Source organism: Manis javanica, chromosome 6 (genome assembly GCF_040802235.1).
Source record: "Manis javanica isolate MJ-LG chromosome 6, MJ_LKY, whole genome shotgun sequence".
NCBI lineage: Eukaryota > Metazoa > Chordata > Mammalia > Pholidota > Manidae > Manis > Manis javanica.
In genome coordinates this window covers 57,671,960-57,684,049 of record NC_133161.1, presented here as the reverse complement: position 1 = coordinate 57,684,049, position 12,090 = coordinate 57,671,960, and the positions used below count along the sequence as shown (strand labels likewise).

The window sequence follows — 12,090 nt, the reverse complement described above, 5'->3', positions numbered from 1 at the left end:
GACCCCCCTATACTGAATTTTATTGTTGTTAACAACCATTTGATCAATAAATATGAGAGATGCCCTTTCAAAAAAATAAAATAAAAATAAAAATAAAAATAAACTTAACATATCAATACCATATGACCCAGTAATTCTACTTTTGGGAATTCACCCAAAAAACAAAATCACCAATTCTCAGAGATAAATGCACCCCTATGTTTATCCCAGCATTATTTACAGTAGCCAAGATATGGAGGAACCTAAGCGTCCATCAATAGGTAAATGATAAAGAAGACAGGTTATAAATACACAGTGAAATATTATTCAGCCATAAAAAAGAAATAAATTTTTCCATTTGCAACAACACGGATAGACCTAGAGTGTATTATGCTAAGTGAAATAAGTCAGAGGAAGACAAATACCATATGATTTCACTTGTATGTGGAATTTAAAAACAATACAAGTGAACAAAACAAACAAATATAGAGAACAAATAGGTGGTTTGGCAGTGGGGGGACAGGGGATGGATGAAATAGGCAAGGGGATTAAGAAGTACAAACTTCCAGTAGTTCAACAAGTAAATCACAGAGATTAAAAGGACAGCATAGGGAATATAGTCAGTAATATTGTAATAACTTTGCATGTTGACAAATGGTAATTATTGTGGTATTTTATAATGTTTATAATTGTCAAATCACCAAGTTGTACACCTGAAGCTATAATATTGTATGTTAACTATACTTCAATTAAAAACAAAAATAACAAAAAAGAGAAAAAGTACAATACTCTTTAAATACTTTAAAGATAGAAGTAGAATACTGAAACATGTTACTTAAGTGAGGAAAACATTTTCTCTCTGCAAACAATTTCCAGAACTATAGCCCCTATAATTACACTTAAAACGTAGGCTTTTACATATAAGAAGCCTGCTCTGGTAATATATTTGATAGGCAAATATTGAAATGTATAGATCCTCAATTGAACCACATACCAACTACTCACAAAACAGATACCTAAGTAACGGAGGTATGTCTTTGTAAGGAAACCAAACGGAGTTTTCTATTTCCTTGTGTTGAAAATGCAACCAACCACATCGAGGTTTAGCTAACTTCTCCACAGTAATGTTTACACATTGCCTGCCTGATGTGTAAATATGTCAACAGTTTGATTTATAGCTATAGATAATCCTTTTGCTTACACAGATGCACCAAGTATGATACATTAATGGTCTGAAATACAATATTCTTGGAGAACAAAAATCTTGAGGCTGAAATACAAATACAGAATACCAGAGAAACATTTGTGTTTTCTATATGTGAAGCCAATTGATTGTTAAATAGGTTATTGCAAAATTTTGAAATAAACTGATGTCTTCAGAGTTCAGACTCAGTATTTTTTCAACTTCAGAGCTTGGATTTAAAAATTCACCTCTCAATCAAAAGCTGAGCACATAGTTCTAAATCTATTTTCAAAGGAGTCAGTTGCTAACAGATTGTAAAGCACCATGCTTGCTTCCGAACTGGCACTCTGATTTTTGCTAGGACCATATTTACACAAGAATGGGTCTGTCAGCAGGCACCTTTGATGTCACACCAGGGGAGTGTGGGAGGGAAGAGTGCCCCTGGTAACTAGTGAATAGAGGCCAGGCATGCTGCTAAAAAAAAATATCTTATATTGCAGGAAACAGTCCTCTCAACAAATATTAGGGGGTCTAAAATGTCAATAGTTCCAAGGTTAGGAAACCCTGATGTATATGATAAAGGCTGCAAAAGTACAGAATGAATATCCCTTGTGCAGTATCATTACACTCCTAGCACAGTGTGAAGCACAATAATAAGTATTTGTTGATTATTAAATCAATTACGTCAACTACATTTGTGTGACAGGGAGTGACAGAGATGAAAAAGAATGAGAAAAGGGCTCTTACACTTATAATATCTAAAATTATAAAACAAAACCCCTGTCATTGTCAGAAACAAAAAAGAACTGAAAAATCATACAGTCCAATTTCTCCATTTCGGGGCAAAAATCTTTTTCATATGAAAGATTCTCTCTAATGTACTGACTGATATGACAGTGTTGGGGAGTCCTCATATACTAAAAATAAGTACCTTTATAAATTTGTTAAAACAGTGCTTTTCACTTTTAATAGCACCAATGTTCCATGCTTTTCTCAAATTAATAAACCAAAGATGTCCTTTATAAAAATGAAAACCATGTATCATAAATCATAGTGATACTTCACAAGCAGGAAACACAAAGTGTAATTATTATTCAAGAAAATAAATCATAGACTACATGTCCTACAGGCTTTTATACTTCTCAGAATTCTGGGATTTAATGTGTCATGATAAATTCTGAACTGGCTTACATTTTGGAAACACAGGAACTGACAGTCATAATGCCAAACATACCCTTAATAATCGATTCAGCTGCATACAGATCTCGTTTGTAGGTCACCTAAAGGACAGATAAGCCTCATTAGACTTAACAGAGCAGGAAGGAATGTGAAAGCAATAAAATTATGCCCCCAATGATATTATTGATTTTGGAGAAATTATAAACACATAATACTGACCATTTCTAAATTGTCACAATAACAAATTCAGAAAAATATACTCTATTTTGTTAAATAATTGAAGAATCGTTTAGATCTTTAAATTGAAATACTATATGGCAGTGGTTACCAAAATCTTAATATAGTAATAATATTGTTTCAATGAAAGTGTGGTAGTGTTTAAATAAAAGTATTGGCATTAATGTTAATATTTAGGCTTTATCTTGGAAAGAAGGAAAGGTATGTGTAACAAAATTCAAATTTCATTTTTGGTTGAAATTAGACAATTTTCAAAGGTCAATTCACATTAAGAGAGAACTTCCAAATTGAGTCACATCTGTATTTGTCCAGATAAGATTCACCTTGTAAGTGTTTTTATTAATATCTGGTTCTGATAGAGTTTAGGGGGTTCCACCGTGTACATAAGAATAATCATTAACATTCCTTAATATACAGCCTCCTTGTAATTATCACCTGTGACTTGTAATGTAATCTGCTCTAGACCTATGGTAGAGACTTCCCAGAGCACATCCAGCAAGATCAGGTATAGAACATGTCAGGTGTCTAGCATTGCAGATTTAGTTATCCTGTATCACAGAAATGAAAAACATAGTAAATAATGAACTATATTAATAAGTACTATAAGGTCTTAGGAGCTCATCATTCAAGTGCCCAGATGATTATGATGCAGATGGTCTAAAACGTACTTGGAGAAATACTCACCAAATTAGTACCTATCCATGCCAAAAATCTGTATTTTTTTCCTCCAGATCATCTCATAACAGAAACTCTTTTCACCTCAAGTAGCTCAGGTCAGGGCACTTTTATTCAAAATATATTACCTGCTATGTCTTTATCCTGTCAGGTAAAGTCTGATCCAAAACTATACCTTACAATCCAGAATTAAAGCACAAGCTAACTTTTTAAGACAGAGATGCAAAGTTGCTCAAACATTCAACCAAACTTTTAAAATCAAATGTAACATTACTACATTGTCTCTAAAACAAGAATGGATTACTATAGTTGCTGATCCACAATGCAATTATATTACTTGGAAGAAAAAACAGAGAACATTTAAAGGTTCATGCCATGCATTTTATCAAATTAAAATGTACTGGTCTCATTCGTTTATTCTTTCAACAAATGTTTAGTTAAATTACTACTATGTTCTAGTCCTGGTCTAAGTGCTGGGAATTGAGCAATGAAAAGAGTAAAACTCTTTAATCTCTGGAGACTATATTTAGGTGGATAAATTTTTCTTGTAAGAATTGAATCAAGTTAACTTTTCTTTTTTTTTCTTAAAAATCCAAAGTTAACTAGATATCTGAAATCAGGTCTCAATATTTGCAATTTAAATAAGAAAACAATGCTTTTTAAATAATAATTGTCTGCTATGTAGGGTAGACTCAGTAATTACAGGAAGATACCTCATTACCATAGTTCATTTTTTATTCCTTCCTGATTTCTTTGGGAGATAAAACTGCCAAATTAAAAGAGAATTATTAAAGTAGCTTATTCTTTTTTTAATAGATCTTAATGATGGATTTTTTATGTTAAAAAAATTGGTCTCTAATACTAAAATGCTTTTCCTAGCATAGTTGCCATATTTAACATTTTTGCATTAGAGAAGGTCTTATGAATAAAATAAATGTTTTTATTATCTACAGGTACTTTCTCCAGAATTATTATATAACTATCAACAAGATAGTCATCTAGATTTCTTTTTCTCTGCTTTTTCTCATAGGCTGTGCATTTGATATATAGATTAAAGGGTTTTTTTATTTTTACTATTACCTTCTACTTAAATGCCTATTGAATATTTCAATTACACTTTCAAAACTGATTTTATTAAAATAAGCTGGAAAACATTTCTAAAAAACTTAAGTACTGTGTTTAAAAACAACTTTTTTTCCTAAATCAAATAGCTACCATACTTCAAATAGTAACTGGAAAATTTTATAATTCTGAATTGATGAGTTAGTCTTTTTGTCAAACTTTTACAGTAATAAGTGTTGTCCTTTCCTTATTTTTTAATTTTTAAAAATTTAATTATCAGATTTGAAGTTGACTTTCTTCTGTCAGCATGATCTGTAGTTTTCCTTTGACCTTACACAGTATCTTATTTTGGAAAATAGTCCCTTAAAAAAAATCAACCATGTATTTGATGGTAGAGCGCCTGCATCTCTGATTCACCTGTTTTCACACTGCTCCTTAGAGGCTCAGGGGTCACCTGAATAGCCCCGTAGGCACTCTGTGCAGCTGAGGCTACAAACCCCATGCCTGCAGCACACCTCACTGCTCTCAGTTTTTGTCTGTCTTTTTTGACTGTGCTTCTCTGCAATATTGCATCTAAGTGTTTGGCTAAATAATAATAATTCAATACAAGTGAAACCTGAAACTGAGAGCCACAGAGATAGTTGTCTTCTAACTCCTAGGCTGGGGCTCTGTCAGCTACATCAAAGTGAGTTTCAGAGGACACAATCACACCTACTTAGTGTCGCTCTGTGTTGACACTCAATATAATAAATTTGATATAAATGTGATAAATTTTCAGAGCCAGATCCAGTTGGTCACAATCTCACATGATTTTAGACTACACTTACTGTTCTCACATCTTTCACATCATGAAAAAATTCATAAATCCAGTAATTAGAAGAAAGCCAGAAAATGTTAAGTTTTAAAGATGAATTTTGACTTGATACAAGCATAGAATGAGTGGGGATATTTACTCTATTTATTTCTATTTCATTATTTACATTACCTAAAATAGTCTTTCCTCTAGAGTGGGTAACTAGATGAAAACCTCTAAAAACTATGACATCACATTGTATTTTTGAGGTTAAAAAGCAAAAAGCAAGAGCACTTTGTTTTTAACAAGAGTGCTAGAACACTAGAATCGAAAAATACTGTAGTTCCCAACAAAAGGGATCCAGTCATTCCATTAATAAATTTCAAAAAGTCTTTCTAAAGAAGTATTTTCAGACAATGGAACATAGTGTTGAATTTCTTTAACACCTGGTTATAAATCTTTTATTAAGTTTCTTATGCCTTGAGGATTATTTTAACATTAAGAATCAAGAAATCTGTTCAAATAGGTCTGTACAGTATAAAAAGTGCCAAGTATTTAAGTATACCGGAACAAAAATTTGGTACAAGTATAAATGTAAGGAATGGAAGTTTTTGTGCAGACTGTATGAAATTTGGCTGAAGTAAGAGTATGTTCACTAAGGTGTGGCAAGGTGCATCCAGTTAGGGAAAACATGAGAGCTGCTCCCTATCCCAGAAATCAGTCCTGTACTTTTCTGTTACTGGTCACTCTTGGGGTTCGGGAAGTGCTGGTCATTCCTAGGTATGTTCTTTGCTTTGCATGGTGATTTATAGAAACCCATGTTTCCTCCAGGCCTCAGAGGAATAACTGCAGGAAGGTGGGCATCAACTCTCAATGTTCACATTTTGCATTTACTTCTACAAATAAAAGTGTGTAAAATACAAAATAATAACCCTCCCAGAATTTCTGGTGGCAGATGAAATAATAGCCCTACAAACAGTCGTAAGAAATTCCTAGTTATTCCTCATACCACTGTGAGAGTGTACTCTTTGACCTGGGAGGTAGGGGAAGGTATCCTGTCTCCCTCTTTCAGAATCCTCCCTTGCCTTACTGTTTAATGGTAGTAGAATGCCTAGTGAAGTGTGTTTTTCATTGTGTCTGATTTCTGAATCATGTTTCAGGTTCTTGGCTCTGCCACCTGAGTCTAATACGAGTTTTACTGAAATTATACTCAGTCTTTTTTCAAATCCAAATTCTAAAAAGCATCTTTGGAATTAGTATGGAATTAGAACATGAACTTCAAGGTGCACATTCAATTGCTTTACTTTAAACAGCAACTGAAATCCTCTTTATCTACACAAAATAAGACCACAAAACTAATTGAGAAGTCTATTCTAAAGACAACTCATACAATGTCATCTGAAGAGACAAAATAGGGCTCAACAAATAGCTTGGAAAACATCAGAAAGATTTTTTTTTAAGTGGAAGACGGTGGGAGACAGAAGCAACAGGAGGAAATTCGGAACCAGAAACAACTGCACTAATTGTATACAAATAGTCTCATCTCAATTAACAGAAGAAGCATGGTACCTAAAAATGATCTCATTAGCTGCCATTTGAAAGACTTTTTGCCCAATCCATTGCATTCGATGTCCTTTTAGGATCCAAGATCCTGTTAAAGCATATAATTACTCCACAAAGTCATTTTTTAAGAATGGACCTTCCCGCCTCCCCAGTTTGGAGAGTAACACTGAAGATGACACCTCTGTGCCTAAAAGTGAATCACCCTTTGGAATATAGATGAGTATCCTAGGGCTGCTGTAACAAAGAATCAAACTGGGTGGCTTAAAAAAGAAAATTTACTCTCTCACAGTACTAGAGGCTGGAAGTATGAAATCCATGTGTCGGCAGAGCCATGCTCCCTCTGAAGACTTTACAGGAGACACCTTGCTGGCCTCTTCCTAGTTTCCTGTGGTTGCTGACCATTGTTGGCTTTCCTTTACTGGTAGATGCACCACTGCACTCTCTGCCTCAATGGTCAGTGGTATTCCCTCTTTATCTGTCTACATCTTTTCTCCTATTCCTACATTTTGGCATTAGGGCCAACTCTATGTCAGTATGACCTCATCTTAACATGACTCAATTTGCAAAGTCTCTCATTCCAAATAAGGTCACATTCTCAAGTCCAGGGATTAGGACTTGAGCATACCTTTTGGGAACAACACAATTCAACCCACAGCAGCATGGATGAAATGTCTCACCATGGGACTGAATGAAGCACTTGGAAAGGCCCATCCCTGCTGCATGCACTGAAGTTTGTTGCACAGGAAAGGAAAGGAGAGGGTCAAGATGTGATAACTAACACTATATCATTGGAGAAAACAGTGAAATAAAGGATTTCATCAAAAGAATACTGAAATTTGTGAAAACAGAGTGGAAATTCAATGAGCAATATGCTGGTTTCCTTTTATTTGCAGACCCCAGGGTGCTTTACAAGTTTGAGGAAAGCTGAGAATACCCACAGGTGGTAGATAATCACATACTCCAACATGTCAACAGTGAGGCCAGAGAGTGTTCACATGTCAGTAGCAATAAAATATCTCAGTTTGGTTTTTTTTTTTAAATACATAGCATGTAAATTAAGTGCAACTGACAGTCAAAGGGTGTTCAGTAGAGATATGAGTCAGGACCTTTAACAAAATACCTGATCATTAACAAGTGCTCACTATATATATACATATATATGTACACATATCACTACATATATATATATCACTGTCTGAGCCATATATAGAAAAGGATAAACAAAATGCATAAAATGTTTGCCTGCTGAGTTGACATCCTTAGAAGGGCAAACTACATTAATTTTCTACACCAGGCAATGATCTAAGATAAATCGTAGCTTAGAAAATTTTAGGTATATATTAGATAGCCTTAGCATGCAAAAAGGCCCATCATAGTACTATGCAAAATACCTCAGAATTATGAAATGACCCTATAATTCTATTTCAGAAATAAACTGTTCAACACATTTATATCCAATGAAACAAAGGAAAGTCTAAATGTAAAACACCCTGCCTCGGTAAGAAGCTGTAGGTACTATAGTGCGACACCACTTCAATCTCTCCAAAAGAAAGAAGTTTGCTGTTAGAAGAGTCAACCCTTATCACAGGAAAGAGTCCAGTCCCCACTGGGGCCACCAAGTGGGTCCAGCCACCTAACCCCCTGGGTTAAAACTGTGGCAGATAATTGTTCAACACAGTTAATAAGCTGGAGCTACCTCCCCAGAGCCTGCAATGAAATGTTTCTACTGTAGGAAGCTGAGTTGCATCTCAGTACGGTTTGGCATAAAACAACAGAGTAAAAGGACATATATGGAGAACAAGGAAAATAATTGTGAATAACAAAATCTTATTGGCTAAAGTGGAATTTGAGTAAATTATCTCGAACAAATTTTCTTGAAACCAGTAGAAATAACTCTATTTTGATGTCTCAGAAAACCCAATGAGACTCTTAATTCCTTTAATGTGTGTATTCACATACCTTTTTTCCTGGAAATAATGTTTCAGAATGAAACCAAGTATTTTTATGCAACTTCTCCATTGCTAAAGCATATGGAAAGTGTTTGTATTTTCAGAATGTGTCTGGGGTGACATACCAACACAGGTGGGACCCAGAGCAAAATATCAACTCCCTTACCTTCCAGAGGTCAGGCGATCCTTCCACAAGTTTGGCTTTAATGTGACAGTATTTTAGAGCCAATTGCAAACATTCAGTTCCAAAATCCAAGTCATAGTCACTACACTGGGTAAGAAAAAAAGAGTGTTAATAAATTAAAATATAATTTTAAATAAAACCTAATTTTTCATTTAATAATCAATTGCATAAAGAAAAGGGAGAGACTAGAGAACTCACAAACTCTTTAATTAGCTATTGATTAATCAAGTTACAAAATATTTTTCCCTATGCCCTAAAAGCTAAAGACAGCAAATAGAAAATTGGAATGTTATTACAATATTGTTTTGATTTTCTCAACGGTTTCAGGTGTCAGATAAACATAGTATTTCACTTCATTTGCTCAAAAACTACCTTTCCATATGTTTTTAAAATGCCTGAAGGTATAGATGAGGATTACCATATCAGAACTTGACTTAACAAATTATGTGTATCCATAAAACTCCAAATCCCCTATCCTATATTTATATCAAGATATTTGCAGGTCACAGCTCTTACTTGTTTTAAAATGTAAATATCAGTATGTCCTCTTAAATGATTTATATTTTGATTTTGAACATGAAAACAGTTCAGTCTTTCATAATGAGAAAAAAATATAAAGGCTCTCATTTAGTACAATATAAACAGTTTAAGCAGAGCCAGTAAAATGACCAACATAATTCACATGAATAATATTCAGTGAATGCCTAGCATGTCCAAGCTTTGTATTAAGTACCGGCATATAAAGTAAGACATGTATCCTAAAGGAACTCAATGCCAAAAAATGGGATGCTAATCTATAATAACTATTTCGTAACAAAAGTGATTAGATGCAACACTAGAATATCTAGAAGTAGACCAAGATGTAAAATACTTAACTCAACATGAGGGCATCAGGAAATGGTCTGTGAACTCTTTTGAAAGATGGAATAAAATTGGAGAAATATGCCTTTAAGGCAGAAGGTACAGAGATTTCTTCTTTATACAAAGATACAGAGGTTTCAGACATCTGGTAGATCTGCATTTTAGAAAAAGCATATCCAGTAGGAAAGACCGCAGGAAGGCAACAAAGATAAGCACCCACTACCCATGCCATTTTATTGGCCTAGAGGTTACAAAAATCTGAGCTGTAATGGTTTGTGAAGTTAATGGACAAGATAATATAATCATCAAATATACAAAGAGTCCCAAATTGACCAGAACAGTCTCAGTTTAAATATTCTATTCTGATATACTACATGACATTTTAGACTTGTTCATTTTTAATAGAGTATTACAGCAGTAGTTACATTCAAGTAAGTTAAGATGAATTTTGTTGAACTGCCTCTTTACACTTCCAGCATCTGCATAGTCTCAGCTAGTAGGTACTTGAGTGAGACGTATGTACAGTAAACAGAATTATCTCTTCAGCCCATGGTTAAATCCCAAAGATTACTAGCAATAACCCTTTTCTTGACTTTTTCCAGAGGCCAGATACTGAACACATCCATAGACAGCCTTAAAAACGCTCACTCACAAAGTTCGTAAAGAGAAGAACTGACAGAAACACCTACTTCCTTCCCATTTCAGGTGGTGAGGTAAGAACTACTTGGTGCTGCATTCCTGCCGGCCACAGAATATATGAGGCAAGATGGCAGCAGCCTGAAAATTGCATGACACCTTTAGTATTGCAGTCACCGGAGCCAATGGGAAACACGGAAAATCGTGAGTCAGGTATATATAAAATGTATAGCGAAAACAAAGACTGAGCAATCTTGTCAGAAAGCAGTCTGAATTGCTCAGCTCCCCCTAGCCATTGCTGGCTCATCTACAAAAGAACACCAGTGAAAGAGAAACTGGGTGTTATACAGGCAGGGAAGAAGTCAGCTAAATTCAACAAACTGCTAAATACTGAGTAGAAGCAACAGGACAATATACGACCTCCGAAAACCACTTGCAAAGTCTTCTTCAGCAACCTGCTACTGAGTGCTCATGAAGTGGTATATTATTTGAAGGTCTGTGATTACATGTATATTCTAAACTTAAGGCAATCACTAAACATTTTTGAAGTTAAAAATAAGTCAGAGATTCAAGATGGCGGCATAAGAGGTGAGACAGAGAACTCCTCCCAAAACCACAAATGGTACAAAAATATAGTTAATTAATGCAACCAACCCTAAAACAGCAACAAGAAAGAAGGCTGAACCGGACTGCACACAGACCTCACGAACAGAGCAGACCTCATGAAACGGTAACGTCTGAAAGCCTTAATCCAGCGGGACCCAGGACCTTCCCTAACCCCAGCTCACCAGGGGGAGGAAGAGTAAGGGAGCAGGGAGGGGGTGGAAGCCTGGAACTGCTGAACACTGAGCCCTGGAGATCTGCTTTGGGAGCAGAGACCTACACTGTGTAGTGCTCTGGATGTTGGGGAACTCAGGCAGGTGGAGTGCTTGAGAGACAGATTCCAGCCATTTGTGGGGGAGGGGATCCACACCTGGCCGCTTTGCGTCAGAGGAAAAGCAGTTTGAGAGGCTCCCTAGCAGCGAGCGGGCTGCTGAAGGGGTGGGGTAGGCACGGAGCTTGCTGTGAGGGGGAGGGGAGAACTGGACAAGGTTGTCCGGGTGCGCTCGGCCCAGCTGGTTGGAAACTTTAAGGAGCTTCAGGCGCCCCATCCCCCTGGCTGCCTACTCAGCCCCAAGGCCCCCACTGCAACAAACAGCCTGCCGAGCTTTCCTCCTGCCCTGCAAGGACCAGTTCACAAACCGGCAGTCACTGTACTGGCTTCAAGCCAGCAGAAGGAGGCCCTGCCTACAACAGCTAGAGACACAAAGCACAGAGACTTACACCTGTGTGCTTGGTCCACTGGCTCTGACACTGGAGACAGGCACCTCTGACGGGAATAAGGAAAACAGATCTTTCCTCCCTTCAGACACCAGCTGCACTCCCCTATGAACTCCAACCTCACCCTAGGGGCTGAGCAGCTCCAGAAACGAGCTTCTGGGAACTAGTGGGCACAACACAGAAATATGAAAGGTCAAAAGAACATGGTTCAGATAAAAATATCACAATCCCCAGAAAAAGGGCCAAATGGAACTTAACTCACCAATCTTCCTAAAAGAGAGTTCAAAATAAAAATCATAAACATGCTTATGGAGGTACAGAAAAATATCCACAAATTCAGGAACGAATTTAAGTTGGAGATTTAATCATTAACAAATTCCATATCTGAAGTGAAACATACATGGAGGGATTTAAAAGCACATTAGATGTAGTAGAAGAGATGGTAAATGGAATAGAAATTAGAGAAGAG

At 36.1% G+C, this 12,090-nt stretch overlaps 1 protein-coding gene across 6 annotated transcripts in view; it reads right to left on the bottom strand.

Moving 5' to 3' along the window:
* Positions 1–12,090, bottom strand: part of CRPPA (CDP-L-ribitol pyrophosphorylase A) — a 326,915-nt gene that overhangs the window by 215,777 nt on the left and 99,048 nt on the right. For all 6 annotated transcript variants that reach the window (XM_073238749.1, XM_037003634.2, XM_073238748.1 and 3 more), the window contains 2 exons: positions 8,787–8,891; positions 2,397–2,442 (listed from right to left, as the gene is read on the bottom strand). In XM_073238749.1, coding sequence (XP_073094850.1) covers positions 2,397–2,442; positions 8,787–8,891 — 151 coding nt within the window. The remainder of the gene's footprint in view (positions 1–2,396; positions 2,443–8,786; positions 8,892–12,090) is intronic.